Raw genomic sequence first — 18,379 nt, 5'->3', positions numbered from 1 at the left:
ATTTAGAGGAAAGGGATTAAGTCAGTTACATCAACCCTAGTGCATAACTGGTACTTATTTAATTGACCCCCAAAAGAATGAAAGGATGAAAGGCATAGTCAACCTTGGCAGAATATGAACTCAGAACATAGTGGCAGACAAAATATGGCTTAGTGTTTCACCCAGCGTGCTAACAATTCTATCAGCTTCTCACTTTAATAATAATATTAATGTTTTCAAATTCTGGCACAAAGCCAGCAATTTTGGAATAGGAATTAAGTTGATTACAATGACCCCAGTGTTCAACTGGTACTTATTTTTACCAACCCCAAAAGGATAAAAAGCAAAGTTGACCTTGGCAGGATTTGAACTAAGAACGTAAAGATAGACAAAATATCACATAGCAACTTGCCCAGTGTGCTAATGATTCTGGGGGCACAACCTTGAAGGGTTTTATGGAGCAAATTGACCCCAATATTTTTTTTCTAAGCTTATTCAATCAGTCTCTTTTTGTTGAACATCTAGGTTACAGGGATGTAAACAAACCAACACCACCACCCATGCATGCATGTACACACACATATACATGTCTGTGTGGTAAGAAGCTTGCTTCCCAACCACATGGTTCCATGGTCAGTCCCACTGCATGGTATCTTGGGCCAGTGTTTTCTACTATAGCCTTGAGCTGACCAAAGCCCTGTGAGTGGATTTGGTAGATGGAAACTGAAAGAAGCCCATTGTATACATATATTGTTTATATATGGGGTTGGTGATCCAGGATATTTTTGGGGTGTTGCCCAAAAGTTAAAAAAAAAAATACTGTATAAAGTGGGAATCACAATTCGTAACAAATGGACCCATTTTTATGTATTCTAACATTGTTGTAGCAGACCATATGCTCGGTTTGGCTAGAAAGGGTGTTGCCTGGCCAACTAGGCCAACACTGATGTATGTATATATATATATATATATATATATATATATATATATATATATATATATATATATATATATATATAATCAGTTGAATTAGGTACTTAAGTTGAAGCACTAAGTCAGTGAAATATTATCCACACAGCTCATAGTAAAATGAATAAAATCAAAACAAGCAATAGGATATCAAGTAATAATGCAGTACAACCATTTCAAGTGGTTCTATTTAATGGAACAATGCAACCATTACTTCAGTTTAAATGCAGTACCATCTTCAGCTGCACAAATAAATAAATCAAATTTTAACAAGTAGGCTGAGACCACCTTCGTTCATGACTGACCATGGAATTGCACCTAGAAAGTTACCCTCCCAGGCACAAGTCAGGGCAAGGTTGTTTATGAAAGACCACCAGTCACCCATGCATACCGGCCTCCCCTCTCCACACCACCAATGTTATCCAAGGGAAAGGCAAAGGGGCCGATACAGCTTGGAACCAGTGACGCTGCAACTCATTTCTACAGCTGAGTGAACTGGAGCAACGTGAAATAAAGTGTTTTGCTCAAGAACACAATACGCAGCTCAGTCCGAGATTCGAACTCACAACCCCACGATCGTAAGTTCAATGCTCTAACCAGTGAGCCATGCACCTTCACAACAAGTAGGACACATTGATAAAATTCACTGCATTTAAATTGATGTAATGATTGCCTTGTTCAATTAAATGGAGTCGCTTGAAACTGCATCACTACTGGATATCATGTTGCTTATTTTGATTTTATATATGTATCTATATGTGTGAGTACCTTTGTGTCTGTGTTTATGTTCCTGTAACTTAGCGGTTCAGCAAAAGAGAAACTGATTGAAGAAGTACTAGACTTAACAAAAAATAAGTACAGAGGGTGACTACAAAAATTCTTCGAGTCGGTGCCCCAGTATGGCCGCAGTTTAATGACTGAAACATGTAAATGATAAAGGATAACTCTTGAATTCAATGACTTTTTAAATCTAAAAGCCCCCAATGCTTGTTCCATCATGCTTGGTGAGAGCACCGTAGGTGTATGACTCATTGGCTCGTACAGGAATCCACTATTCATGTAAAAGGGAGTAGGGCGCTTTTTACCTGAATCCGTCATTGGACAGAGGCCGAGGACAATCAACAAATAGGCAATGTTGGGGAGATTTTTAAAAAAGTAGGTTTATTTATATTAAATGACACGCTGGATTGAGGGCAATAGCAAGTAGTCTGTGAATTTGTGCCTGCTTTCAAACCAACGTTTATCTTGTTTCACGATTTCTTTATCTTTATGGCAGAACTACAGAGTTGTAACCCACCGACTTTGGAAGGTCATAACTTTCAGAAAATGAATATACAAGAGGAGGCGCAATGGCCCACTGGTTAGGGCAGCGGACTCGCGGTCATAGGATCGCGGTTTCGATTCCCAGACCGAGCGAAAACACCTAAAGCTTCACGAGGATCCGGCAGGGGATGGTGGCGAACCCTGCTGTACTCTTCCACCACAACTTTCTCTCACTCTTACTTCCTGTTTCTGTTGTGCCTGTAATTCAAAGGGTCAGCCTTGTCACACTGAATATCCCCCGAGAACTACGTTAAGGGTACACGTGTCTGTGGAGTATTCAGCCACTTGCATGTTAATTTCACGAGCAGGCTGTTCCGTTGATCGGAACCCTCAACGTCGTAAGCGACGGAGTGCCAACAATATAACAGTACAGGGAGATAACTCTTTCTACACTCTTCGTACGTCACTCGAACTTAAGAAATAATTGACATGTGCGTGTGTGTCTCTATATATGTGTGTGTGTGTGTGAGTGTGTGTATCTATATATCTATGTGTATGTGTATATATCCTCTCACCCTTCCTCGTTTCCCTTTATATATATCTACTTCTCTCCTTTTGCTCCTACTCTCACGTCTAATTCCCACTCTCCAATGACCTATTATATGACATATGGAAACGAACTTTGGAACTTTCATTCGGTGTTCGAAGTCCAATTTATACATTAATTAAACCAGAGGTGAGATATAATTAATACTACTTTCACATCATTTATTCGATAAACATAGCTTTGTTTTTATTCACAGTAGTGTGAGTTAACTTCTATATAACGGGATTTGTTTTGACAGAATCGGGACTCGACTTTACTTCCACACAAATGGATATTTTTAAATGAAATTCTCTACAAATATTCTTCAGATGGTGTAGATTCGGATCATATCGGAATATGTGGTGAAAAAAAAAAAAAAGGAAAAAAATTTCGAAAACTTCACAAGAGACGGCATTCTATTCTGATACACCAACATAAACACATGCATATAAACACAAAAACTACATAAATACATACTGGGCGAAATGCTTAGTAGGATTTTGTCTGTCTTTACGTTCTGAGTTCAAATTCCACGGAGGTTGACTTAACATTTCATCTTTTTGGGGTCGATACTCTATGTACCAGTTGCGTACTGAGTGGCGACTGTTCCCCTCTCCAAAATTTCATGCCTTGAGCCTATAGTAGAAAGGATTGTCGTATATATATATATATATATATATATATAAACTTTATATATATATATAAACTTTCTGGATCAGGAATGACCTGGCTAAAGTGATAATGTGTACCCGCAAGTTGCTAGAAATAACAGCCAAATCACAATTAAATTACATTCTGAAATCCTTGAAAATAAAGTACGAAAATATAAATAAGGATAAGATCGATATTTAAATATCGATTTTGTCAAGTGGCCAGCATGGGAATAAAAACCATCAAAGGTAACAATTATTTAGATACCCTAAATCATAATTTTAAATATATATATATATATATAAAGTGTAGTATATTGCCACTTAAGTGTGGCTGACCCCTAGGGGTGGATGTTACTGTTGCTTTTAGCCCCAGGAGGACATCTCCTCCAGCTGGCTTATCGACACACGACTGTGTCCTGTTTGCCAAGGGAGTTATCCCTCTCACCTCGGCCAGCAGCACGAACGTATCCGGATTTCAGGGTTATTTCCCTTCGTCGGCGTTCGACAGCTGATGACCTTGGACGAAGGGAAATAACCCTGAAATCCGGATACGTTCGTGCTGCTGGCCGAGGTGAGAGGGATAACTCCCTTGGCAAACAGGACACAGTCGTGTGTCGATAAGCCAGCTGGAGGAGATGTCCTCCTGGGGCTAAAAGCAACAGTAACATCCACCCCTAGGGGTCAGCCACACTTAAGTGGCAATATACTACACTTTATCGTGCAGTTACTGTTAATACTTCATATAGAGAATTAACATTGCTTATATATATATATATATATATATATATATATATATATATATATATAAGAATTTAAGGAATGGAGAAAACGCATGTTATAATTGCATACTTTATTCCTACATATGTTTCAAAGGATTACAACCTGTGTGATCCATAGGGATCTTTGATATTAAAATTGTAACCTTCTCATCAGGGAAAGCATGGGAATCATCTTAAACGTAAGACATTATGACCGATTATGAAAACAATAGATGGATAAGGTTATGACTTGATTCATTTGAAAAAAAGAAACCGTTAGAGAATTGGACGCTGCCGGATAGTGGGTTGGACAACACATACCAATCAATGTGTGAGAGCGTACATGCATACATAAATACACATACACAAACACACACATATACATGCATACTGATACACACACACATATATATGTATATGTATATACATATACATACATATGTGCACTTGTATATACATATATATATATATATATACACACACACACACATATATATACACTCATACGTCCACATTTATACATATGCACATACGTACCCACGCATATACAAATATACACATGTGTGCATGTCCCCATATACACATATGTATCCATTTATATATACACACATGTATAAATAGAAATAGACTCATACACATAGCTATACATCTATGCCTATTACCTAATCAAATAAACAGATTCGCATATACATATACATACATGTATACATACGTAAACACACGCATGCACATACATACATACATACAAATACATATACATATATATATATATATGTATATATAAAAGAAAAATAACTCAAGTGTTTTTATATAAACATACATACACATACCCATATACATACATCCACATATCCATATATATATGTGTGCATGTATACATATACATATATATATATTTTCGTACACACACACATACACATATATATACACATACACACATGTACACATACATATACATACATAAACACACATACACGCATACATACATATATACATACACACACATACATATAGAAATATGTACTTACATACAGAACCTAATAACGCATACATATGGATTTATACAAATACATACACAATTATATATGCTTACATATTCGTAGATTTGTACACATATACACACATATATATATTTACAAACATACATACACCCCCCCCCACACAGGTATACATGTATACATACATACACACAGATACACTCATCCACACACATATATACCCATATGCACACATATATATATAAATATATATATACATATATATATATATACATATATATATATCTATATATATATATACATATATATATAAATATATGTACATACATATACATACACATGCACACATACATATACACATACATACATATATATATACATACACATACACACACACATACACATATACATATATATATATACACACATACATACACAGACACACACATATATATATATACATACATACACATGTTGACATGCACACTCACATAAACTTGTATACACAATCATATACACACATTATTATTTACACATACACAAACATCTAAATGTTTACTTATATTTTTTTTTTAATAAAAATAAAAAATACATCTACACAAATATGCTCCCATACTTATTCACAAGTACACTCATATTTGAATATATAAACAAACCTATGTTTTAATAAATACATTTTTACACAAAAATGTACATACATCCAAAAAATCATACGTAAATGCATAGTTATATATTTAAAAAAAAATAATATTGATAAGAGTCAAAACAAGGGTAAGAGTGAAATTATAAATGATAATGCATATATGTACACAGAAAAATCAGTTAAAACACCTCTATTTTATACAAAACCCTAAATATGTATACACACACACACACACACACACACACACACACACACACATATATATATATATATATATATATATACACATTATCTCTCACAGATCATCATCATCATCATCGTTTAACGTCCGCTTTCCATGCTAGCATGGGTTGGACGATTTGACTGAGGACTGGTGAAACCGGATGGCAACACCAGGCTCCAATCTAATTTGGCAGAGTTTCTACAGCTGGATGCCCTTCCTAACGCCAACCACTCAGAGAGTGTAGTGGGTGCTTTTACGTGTCACCCGCACGAAAACGGCCATGCTCGAAATGGTGTCTTTTATGTGCCACCCGCACAAGCCAGTCCAGGGGCACTGGCAACGATCTCACTCGAAAATCCTACGGGAGCCAGTCAGGCGGTACTGGCAACGGCCACGCTCAAAATGGTGCATCTCATGTGCCACCCGCACAAGAGCCAGTCCAGGGGCACTGGCAACGATCTTACTTGGCTTGCCGGGTCTTCTCACGCACAGCACATTTCCAAAGGTCTCGGTCAGTAGTCATCGCCTCGGTGAGGCCCAATGTACGAAGGTCTTGCCTCACCACCTCAGCCCAGGTCTTCCTGGGCCTACCTCTTCCACGGGTTCCCTCAACTGTTAGGGTGTGGCACTTTTTCACGCAGCTATCCTCATCCATTCTCACCACATGTCCATACCAGCGCAATCGTCTCTCTTGCACACCACAACTGATGCTTCTAATGTTCAGCTTTGCGTATATATAAAAACACCCATACCGGTATGTTCATACGTACATAAATTTAGTATGTTATGGTTGTTACAAGGGTTTATCAAGATTTAAAATATACTCTAATTAAGGTTAATAAATTACGAAAGTATAGATAAATAATTAGAATCGTAAGTAATTTTAATCTTCTAACCTTTGAGGGAAAAACTAATATGTTTTATTAGAACTACTTTAATTATTTACTTATTACGGGTAAATATGATAGCCTTTTATAAAAACCTTTATTTTTATTTGAATGCAGAATATGTATGTTTTTGCCAATGTTTGCATTTGTAAGAATGTTCTATGAAAGTATTAACCAGACTATTCTTTGAAAATAAAATAAAAAGAAATTCTGTTACACAGAGATCACAGAATTTTCCACCCTTTTCATATGGCTTAGAAATAGAAAGAATAAGCCAGTCTAGTTTAAATTTAATGTTATTATCTTTAAGATCCCAAATTAGTTTGCTAAGGCTCGTGGTATTACGTTTGCTTCTATCTCTAAAGGATGAAAAATGGTTAGAAATTCTAGTGGATAAAGGTGTAGAGGAAGAGCCTATGTAAAAGTAAGTATTTTTGGGAGTACTAACTTGACATTGGTAGATAGTGTTTCTGAGTCTCACATTTTCACTTAAAAAACTAATTCTTTTGAAATTGACTTCTGAAATAATGATTTTGTTGTTATGACTATTACTATTATGTGTCGTGTTATTAATATTGTTCCCTATATTATTATTATTAGTGTTATTATTGTTATTTTGGTAAGGGTTAATAACGTTTGGTTCAATGATATTACTGTTTGAACTCTCTAGTGGATGCAAAAGCCTCATATTGTGTGCAGATATTATCTGTGAAATGTTTTTCATGTTAGAGAAACCGAATCTAACCTTGTGTGTATTTATGACTTGGGAGTAATGAGAGTGTTTAGGAAAGTTCTTATTTATAGTGTTTTGGAACTGGGATACCAAGTTTGATTTTACATTTTTACTGTAAGGAAGAACTACCCAGACATATTTATTAGGTTCTGGTTTAGAATGTTTTCCGGTATTGTTTATACATAGTCTTAGTTTATTATTATCATTGAGACAAGGTTTTATTTGACTTTTATTTCCCTTATTTCGTGAAAGGATGTTAATCTTGTTGCTATCGTTGGGTAATTTATGGTTGTGGTTATCTTCGTATTTATTGTTATTATTTAAATTGAAAGCTTTATCATTATAACTATTGCTATTAAAAATATTATTATTAATATTATTATTACTCATATCGGTTTCATAATTAGAATCTATATAATTAACCTTTTCTCTGTAACCTGCTTTTGATAAAGCTAAATTGTAAAATTCAGCTTCCTTATTGAAGATGCATTCGTTCGTAGAAAGATTGGATAGTCTAAGAGAAATATTTTTGACCAAATTTCTCGTTACTGAGTTTGGATGATTGATAAGGGATCTATTTTAAAACGGGGGCCACATTTTTCATTAATGTTTTACGTAGTGTTTTTGGTACCGAAAGACTTTCAAACTTCGTATACTTATCTATTTTGTGTTATAGAACAGAAAAATATTTTTGTATTCGAATTTATTTCATGTAAAAAATTGTTTTATTTCGATAATTTCAACCAATCACTGACAAGTATTCAGTTGTTTACATTTACTCCTTTGGCTGATTAAGCGATGTAAAGCGTATTTAATCTCCATACCTTCGTTTTATTTGCTTTTTTCATTTTAAATTTGCTTTAACCCTAACCCTAACCCTAAGGTTAGGGTTAGGGTTAGGGTTAATTGTTTCAGAATCGTTTGTTTATGTAGTCAGCACTTAATGTATATTGGCTGAATGGACGTCAGTGATTGGTTGAAATTACAGAAATACGACAACTTTAACATGGAATAACTTATGGATTTCTTTTTTTTTTAAGAAGACTAAGAGAAAAAGATGTTTTATATGACACATTCTACCAGTGTTCCAAGTTTCAAAGTGTTTCGTTAATGAAAAATGTGGCCCCCGTTTTAAAAAAGATCCTAGATAAGTATACGAAGTTTGAAAGTCTTTTGGTACCAAAAACACTACATAAAACATAAATGAAAACTGGTGCCCCCGTTTTAAAATAGATCCATCATTTCTGGACTCGATCAACATCACCCATATTGACTCCTTCAGGTATATAATAACATAGGGTGGGGGGTGGGGTCTATTGTTGTGGTGTGGTGGTAGTGATAGTGGTGGTAGTGATAGTGGTGGTTGTAGTTGTGGCGATGGTGTTGGTGGCAGTGGTGGTGGTGGTAGTCGTAGCGATGGTAGTGGTGTTAGTGGTAGTAGTAGTAGTAGTAGTAGTGGTAGTGATAGTGGTGGTTGTAGATGTGGCGATGGTGGTTGTGTTAGTGGTAGTGGTGGTAGTGATAGTGGTGGTTGTAGTTGTGGTGGTGGTGGTGGTAGTGGTTGTGATGGCAGTGTTGGTGGTAGCGGTAGTGGTAGAAGTGATGGTGGTAGTATCGGTGGTGGTGGTGGCAGTGGTGGTGGTGGTGGTGGTCTTAGTAGTTTCGGTGTTGTATGTGTGTGGTGATAATAATAACGATGTTGACAGTGACAGAGGTAGTAGTGGCGGTGGTAGTACTGGCCGTGATGGCGATGGTAGTGATGGTGATGCTGTGGTCTTGATGATGATGGTCATGATGGACCCATCGGACTTATGATCGATGGAATTCCTACCATGACCATCCCAACATCTCTCTATGTTCAGGGTTACCAGAACCACATTATCTAGCAAGTCCAGGTGGTGGTGAGGTAACTTGAGGGAGATATGGCCATTATTTCTAGCAGAGCGAGTGACCACTTTGAGGATATTTTGTTCGTCCATATTGGTAGTAACTGTTGTTGTTGTTGCTAACGTAGTTTAGCCCTAGGTCAGTCCTGATCCAGCAGACATTATATTTGTTGAATTTAACGGGAAGAAGTGTGAGGGTACGTTGGTGTAATGGTTAGCACTTGTATTACGAATATTACAGGCGTGAGTTCGAGTCTTAAACGTACGGAAAACCCGCTTTATTTAGTTTTTTCCCGTCAAGGGCTTAAATGCCCCAGTATTAGACTATTTTCTTGAGTCAAATCAACGATGATCACTTATATAAATGTTATATAAATGTCATATAAAGAGCAGGAGTGGCTATGTGGTAAGTAGCTTGCTTACCAACCACATGGTTCCGGGTTCATTCCCACTGCGTGGCACCTTGGGCAAGTGTTTTCTACTATAGCCCCGGCCCGACCAAACCCTTGTGAGTGGATTTGGTAGACGGAAACTGAAAGAATCCCGTCGTATATATGTATGTATGTATATATATATATATATATATATATATATATATGTGTGTGTATATGTTTGCGTGTCTGTGTTTGTGTCCCCCCCTCACATCGCTTGACAACCGATGGTGGTATGTTTACGTCCCCGTAACTTAGCGGTTCAGCAAAAAAGAGAACGATAGAATAATTACTAGGTTTACAAAGAATAAGTCCTGGGGTCGATTTGCTCGACTAAAGGCGATGCTCCAGCATGGCCACAGTCAAATGACTGAAACAAGTAAAAGATATATATATATATATATATATATATATATATATACACATATATACGACAGGTTTCTTTCAGTTTCCCTCTACCAAATCCACTCACAAGGCTTTGGTCGGCCCGAGGCTATAGTAGAAACATTTGCCCAAGGTGCCACGCAGTGTGTATGAACCCGAAACCATGTGGTTGGTAAGCAATCAACTTACCACACAGCCACTCCTGCACCTATATATATATATATATACATATATACGACAGGCTTCTTTCAGTTTACATATATATATATATATATATATATATATATATATATATATATATATATATATATATATATATATATGTGTGTGTGTGTGTATATGTTTGTGTGTCTGTGTTTGTCCCCCCCCCCCACATCGCTTGACAACCGACGGTGGTGTGTTTACGTCCCCGTAACTTAGTGGTTCGGCAAAAAAAAAGACTGATAGAATAAGTACTAGGCTTACAAAGAATAAGTCCTGGGGTCGATTTTGCTCGACTGAAAAAGGCGGTGCTCCAGCATGGCCGCAGTCAAATGACTTGAAACAAGTAAAAGAGTAAAAAGGGAATATCGTTATTTACAGAATTGTCGGATCTTAAACAAACGATTCTCGGCGGTGATAAAATTATTATTTCCTTGTCAAAAAATGGCTGAAGCATATTGGCAGTAGCTAATAAACCTTTCTATTATAGGCACAAGGCATGGTTTTTGAGGGAAGGAGCAAGTCAATTAGGGTTAGGGTAAACGAACACACGTGTGTTGCCTCTGCAAAATGTCAGAAGTAATGGAGATTAAATACGCTTTACACCGCTTAAAGTGCCAAAGGAGTAAGTGTAAACAGCTGAATACTTGTCAGTGATTGGTTGAAATTATCGAAATAAGACAATTTTTTACATGAAATAAATCCGAATACAAAATTTTTTTTCTGTTCTATAACACAAAATAGGGATGTTTTTTAAAACGGGGGCCACATTTTTCATTAATGTTTTACGTAGTGTTTTTGGTACCGAAAGACTTTCAAACTTCGTATACTTATCTATTTTGTGTTATAGATCAGAAAAAAATTTTTGTATTCAAATTTATTTCATGTAAAAAATTGTCTTATTTCGATAATTTCAACCAATCACTGACAAGTATTCAGTTGTTTACATTTACTCCTTTGGCTGATTAAGCCATAGCTTCGTTTTATTTGCTTTTTTCATTTTAAATTTGCTTTTTTCATTTTCTTTTTTTTTTCTTCGTTATATTTGCTTTTTTCTTTTTAAATTTGCTGTTTTACCCTAACCCTAACCCTATCACCGATAGAATTGTTTCAGAATCATTTGTTTATGTAGTCGGCGCTTAATGTATATCGGCTGAATGGACGTCAGTGATTGGTTGAAATTACAGAAATACGACAACTTTAACATGGAATAACTTAGGGATTTCTTTTTTTTTTAAGAAGACTAAGAGAAAAAGATGTTTTATATGACACATTCTACCAGTGTTCCAAGTTTCAAAGTGTTTCGTTAATGAAAAATGTGGCCCCCGTTTTAAAAAAGATCCCAAAATAAATAAGTATACGAAGTTTGAAAGTCTTTTGGTACCAAAAACACTACATAAAACATAAATGAAAACTGGTGCCCCCGTTTTGAACAAGATCCGAATTGTCACTCGTCACCGCTTCTCCATTTAACGCAGAGAAACGCTCATGTTTGTTTGTTTGTTTGTTTGTTTAAAAGACAAGATGTTCACCAAGGTCGATGTAATCGATTTACCCCCCCCCCCGAAATTGCTGGCCCTGTGCCAAATTTTGAAATCATATTTATCGTTGCTGATGATAAATATGGTGGTGGTGGTGGTGGTGGCGGTGATGATGCAGGTACTGATGATGATGGTTGAGGTGCCTTGTGGTTGTTGTCGCCGTCCTCGTTGCTTTTATTATTGTGGCAATTGTTATTGTTCTTATTGTTGTTTGAGGTCGTTTGGTGTCGTAATTTGTTGTCGTTGTTATTGCTGTTAATGTTATTGTGCTTATCACTGTTGTTGTTGTTGTTGTTTTAACTGAAAAAGTAGCGATTCCGTAAAGGAAGAGAAAACAGGATGTGGCGAAAGAGGGAGAGAAGAATAAAAGGAGGGAAAAAAGACGGAGAGAGTGGAAAAGAGAAAGAAAAGGAAAAGAAAAGAGGGGGGTGTGAAACACCGCTCTATCCTCTCTTCCTCTCACCCCTCACCCCTCACCACCATAATTGAGGTTTTGGAATCTCTTTGGGAATTCCCTGTCAAATATTTCTACGGTACCGGAAGTTCAATTCGGCCGGATGTCCTCTATAGGCATGTTGCAGAGTAAGGTTTCATTTCCGTTTGGTATTCCAGGTATAATTGAGGTGATGAAGATGATGATGATGGTGGTGATGATGGTGATGGTGGTGGTGGTGGTGGTAATGGTAATGGTGGTGATGGTGGTGATGGTGGTTGTGGTGATGATGGTGATGGTGGTTGTGGTTATGGTGGTGATGGTGGTGGTGGTGGTGGTAATGGTGGTGGTGATGATGGTGGTGGTGGTAATGGTAATGGTGGTGATGGTGGTGGTGGTGGTGATGATGGTGATGGTGGTGGTGGTGGTGGTGGTGGTGATGGTGATGGTGGTTGTGGTGATGGTAATGGTGGTGGTGGTGGTAATGGTGGTGGTGGTGGTGGTGATGATGGTGGTAGTGGTGGTGGTGGTGATGATGGTATTGGTGGTGGTGGTGGTGGGGGTGGTGGGGGTGTTGGTGGTTGTGGTGATGGTGGTTGTGGTGGTGGTGGTTGTGGTGGTGGTGGTTGTGGTGGTGGTGGTTGTGGTGATGGTGGTGGTGATGGTGGTTGTGGTGGTGGTGGTGGTGGTGGTGGTAGTAATGGTAATGGTGGTGGTGGTGATGATGGTGGTAGTGGTGGTGGTGGTGATGATGGTAGTGGTGGTGGTGGAGGTGGTGGTGGTGGGGGTGTTGGTGGTAGCGGTGGTAGTGATAGTTGTGTTGCTGGAATTGGTGGTGATGATGGCGGCAGCAGTGGTGGTGGTAGTAGTGATGGTGCTGGCGGGGATTGTGGTGGTGGTGGTGGTGTTTGTAGCGATGATGATGATGATGATGATGATGATGCTGATGCTGATGAGGTTGATATATGCGCTATGTGGTCATAGACTCGGGAATAGGGGATGCAGTGGGTGCCACTCCAATCCCTAAAGTTTTGTGGAGGGCAATGAAAACGCTTAGATTTGGATTTGCAGCCCCTAAACGAATTTCGTTCCTGCACTTATGTATGTGGTGCATGTGTATGTGTGTGTATATACCACTACCCACATTACCACCACCACTACCACCACCACCACAATCGCAGCCACCACTATCACCACCACTACCACCACCTCCAACATCATCACAACCATCATCGTCACTACCACTAATACCACCACCAACAACACTACCCTTACCACTACCATTACCGCCACCAGTACCGCCGCTATCATCACCACAGTGATGATACCACGGCCAACATGACCACCACCACAACAACTACCATCACGCCACTACTTCAACCATCGTAACTACCACCACCACCACCACCAATCTCACTATCACTATCACAACCTTTTTGCTATTTCCAGCAAAAATTGGTACCTTGTGCCACTGTTTCCTATTTATAATTCTACCTTTATGGTGCTTTATATATATATATATATATATATATATATATATATATATATATATATATATATATATATATATATATATATATATACCTATCTACCTGTCTATCTTGAAAGCCATATACATACGTGTGTGTGTGAGTGTCTGTCTGTGTGTATAAATATATGTATTTATGTATGTGTGTATGGGGGTGTGTTGTTACGTTTCCTTCTTTCTATTCTCTTCCATTTCTCTTTATTACAGGTCAGCCCAACCTCAACCAGCGACGTTCTCAGTAACAAAAAACTCTACCCGAACTTCATGAGGGTAGTTCCAGCCGACAGATACCAAGTGGAAGCCATCACCGTTATTCTGGAATTCTTCAAATGGTCCTACGTGTCTATAGTATTCACAGACAGCAGCTACGGGCGCGACGGAGTAAAACGTCTCAGATCTGTGCTCGGCCAGAAGGGTATTTGCATTTCAAAGACCCTGGAAATCGGATATGAGTGCACCCCTGAAAACATGCGCAAGACTCTGGCCAAACTTCAGGGTCATAAATCTCCAAAGGTCGTTGTCCTCTACATAGAAATTGTCGACGTTGAATTGATTTTGCGAATGGTGAAAAGCATGGGGATTGAACGCGATTTCATGTGGGTTGCTAGTGATTCCTTTAGTCTTGGCCTGCCCTACGACCTGCGCCACATGGTGGTCGGTTCATTGACTGTCACACCGTATTCAAAACTGGTTGGTGAGTTTGAAGAACGTATGAAACTTCGCTTCCCGTCATCGAAGAAAACTAACGCGTTTGGAATGCCTTCGACGACCACAACGTCAAAGAACGTATCGATGGATGACGAGTTTAATATGTACGTACCGGCCGGTTTTTATATCGATGCTGTCAATGCCTTGGCCACCGGCGCCGACCTGTTGATTAAAGAACGATGTCCACGCTCGACAAGCAGCGAAGAACTGCGCAAATGTGTCAACCCCGTAGAGCTGTGCAAGAGAATGAGGAATCTCACTTTTAACGGGTCGTACGGCGAGATCTCGTTCGATCAGAACGGCGACGTGGTAGGTATGTATGAGATTATTCAATACCAGTATGACGACAACGACCAGGTTAACTACGTGCCGGTCGGTTCCTGGGACATGCGCACAAATCGCCTGAGGATTGATGAAGACCAACTCCGTTGGCCGCCGACAACAGCGACGTCGGATGGAAACTTCTCTCGGACGCCCCCAGTTTTGAAATGCGGCGATCGCTGTCCAGCCGGTTCCATATATTACTTTCCAAAAGAGACCTGTTGTTGGGAATGCCGCAAATGTAAAAATAACGAAATCACAGACGAAAACTTGTCCATTTGTAAAATCTGCCCCGAGTTTTATTGGCCTGTAGACGAGCAGCAGAAGGCCTGTGAGAAAATACCGCCTCACTTCATTCAAATCAGCGACAAGACGGCCATTATCGTCTGCTCGGTGGCTTCAATCGGTTCTTTCAGTTGCATCGTTATCGTGCTGATATTTTTTCAATACCGCAACGACCGTCCAATACGTGCATCCAGTCGGGAACTAAGCCAGTTGATGTTGTTCGGTATATCGGTTGCTTACATGTTGGTCATCAGCTTTATGGCTTCGCCCAGCAATAGTATTTGTTACATCAACTATATAGGATTTAATCTAAGTTTCACCTTGGTTTATGCGCCGCTGCTCGTGAAAACCATTCGTATTCACCGGATATTCAGAGCTGGGCGAAAATCGGCCAATCTACCTGCCTACACCAGTTCCTGCTCACAGTTGATCATCGCCGCAAGTCTTTTGTCGGTACAGGTAAGACTTGTTAGCTTTTTATCTTTGGTTTTTATCATGTACTGCCTTCCCTCCAATATGTATATTTTATGCATTGTTTTCCAGGGACAAGTGATTGATAGACTGATACAGAGACGCATATCGATAACTATGTATGTGTGTATCTATATATGCACACACACATTTATATATGTATACACAGATACACACAAACATAGATCGCTGACCACGACATTTAAATTTTTTTCTCCTTGTTTTTCTCCTTGTTTTCTCCGTATTCTTTCTGTTGAAGAGCGTAGCTCGAAACGTTAAAGACTTTCTCTATTCCCGAGCGTTAAACTAATACATCCTTTTGTTGTTTACACCACCTGTCCTCGTCTATTGTTTTTTTTCCGTAAATTCTCCCATATATGTATATGTATGTATATATATATATATATATATATATATATATACTAGCAGAAATACCCGGCGTTGCCCGGGTTAAAGAGAATAATGAAATCTAAAAACGCCGTCTAGACTACGCATCATCTTTATATATAGAGATGTATATACACACACGCACCCAAACACACGTATATATATGTATATCAATATAAATATATGAAAGTCAATGAAGTTTCGTAAAAGAAGATGATCATGTACATACTTTCTTGCTGTTGTGATTATAATACCTCGTTGTAAACAATGTTCCTTGTTTTCCCTTGTGGAACATATACAAATAGGTTTTTTTTTTTGCTGCCCACTCTTGAGCAGCCAACATACAGTTGTCCATGTGAGAAGCAGGGCTCTTCCAAGAGAAGACCAGCTACAGACAGTGTTTGACCCTGATATTTGTTTATGGACATGGCAAAAGTCACACGAAGGGGGAATTGTAGTCTTCTGAATGTAAAAGGAATGTCTGCTCCTGATGGAGTAAGAGGAATTCTTGGAATAAAGACGTCATCCCCTTTTGCACATCCAGAAAGAATGGTAGCCTCGATAACGTGTGACATCATTTTCTAAATAATGCTCATCTGTTATGTTCGGGTTAAAATTTCATCAACATCAAAAATATATGAATTTTCATGGGAGTTATGGCCGTTATGCAAAGAATATAATTTCCAAATTTCATAAAGATCCATTCAGTACTTTTGACGTAGTTTTGGATAAGAAAACAATTGACTAATGTGTGTGTTTGTGTGCATGTGTATGTGTGTGTGATGGGTGTATATATATGTATAGATATCTGTATGCATATATATATGTATATATGTGTACATATTACATGTACATCTATATATATATATATACATCTACACATATGTATACATATACATGTATGTATAGATCTATATATATATATATATACATATACGTGTACATCTATATGTATACATATACATCTCTCTCTCTCTCTCTTTCTCTCTCTCTTTCTCTCTTTCTCTCTCTCTCTCTCTGAAAGTATCTGTCATTACAGTATCGAAATGGTGTACATATACATGTATATGTATACATATACACCTCTCTCTCTCTCTCTTTCTGTCTCTCTCTTTCTCTCTCTGTGAAAGTATCTGTCACTACAGTATCGAAATGTGATTGTTTCAGTTAGTGGAATAGTTTCATTTTTAAAGTGAAAGTATTTGACATGAGTGTTTTTGTTTCACTTTTGACACATAATACTTAAATAGTGGAGGAGATATTATGTTGCCGTGTGCTCGAACTCTGCAAGAAGTTAATAATTTTTTTTGACTAAAACACAACTGGAACCCTAAGTAAGGCATGTGTAAAATTTGAATGAAATTGGTTGCGTAGTTCTCGAGTTTTAGGGATTCACACAGACAGACAGACAGACAGGCAGACAGACAGGCAGTCAGACATTCTCATTTATATATATATATATATATATATATATATATATGACTGAACACTATTCAATTTTTTTCTCTCCGTGTTTTTCTCCTTGTCTCCGTATTCTTTCTGTTGAAGAGCGTAGCTCGAAACGTCAAAGACTTTCCGTATTCCCGAGCGTCATACTAATATATACTTTTGTTATTTTTTGTATTTGCTGCCGATTAGGTAAACCGCAAATACGCGGTAAATTTGGAAAATTAAACATATGAACACGGGCCATGCTCCCTATGACTCGTGTTTCATATGTTGTCTGGTCATTCTGCCGATGATAGTCCGACCATTGTAAGATATATTTTTATCTTACTAAATTGACTTGAAACCATGGTACAGAATATAGATTGGTAAATGTTTTTATTTTTCATTCCCTTTCGAAATTATCCCTATTTTTGTGGTATGTAGTCTTTTGCTGCTCTTTCTAGCGGGCCAGATGTCCTATTATAGGCATCTCTGTATTTTAAATGAATAATACATAGTCTATTGACTGATTTTTACTCTCGCTAGACCACTGGTGGTAAATAAAATTTCAAAAATTTTTTTTGCTACCCTATAATTTATTAATATATATATATATATATATATATATATATATATATATATATATATATATATATATATATATATATATATATATATATAGA

The 18,379-nt window shown here is 37.7% G+C and overlaps 1 protein-coding gene across 4 annotated transcripts in view; it reads left to right on the top strand.

Annotated features, from left to right (window-relative positions):
• Positions 1 to 18,379, top strand: part of LOC106867063 (metabotropic glutamate receptor 8) — a 132,143-nt gene that overhangs the window by 9,055 nt on the left and 104,709 nt on the right. For 2 of the 4 annotated variants that reach the window (XR_016239163.1, XM_089346028.1), the window contains exon 2: positions 14,304 to 15,869. Coding sequence is in view for 2 of the 4 variants with exons in the window: in XM_089346028.1 (XP_089202154.1) it covers positions 14,304 to 15,869 (1,566 nt within the window). In the remaining 2 variants the exon portion in view is untranslated. Of the gene's footprint in view, positions 1 to 2,368; positions 2,948 to 14,303; positions 15,870 to 18,379 lie in introns of those variants that run through there. The other 2 variants (XM_089346029.1, XR_016239164.1) reach the window with 2 other exon arrangements.

Source organism: Octopus bimaculoides, chromosome 30, assembly GCF_046866305.1.
Source record: "Octopus bimaculoides isolate indiv1 chromosome 30, ASM4686630v1, whole genome shotgun sequence".
In the NCBI taxonomy this organism is placed as follows: Eukaryota; Metazoa; Mollusca; class Cephalopoda; order Octopoda; family Octopodidae; genus Octopus; species Octopus bimaculoides.
Note: the sequence above shows the minus strand (reverse complement) of the source record. Positions and strands in the feature narration are given on the sequence as shown.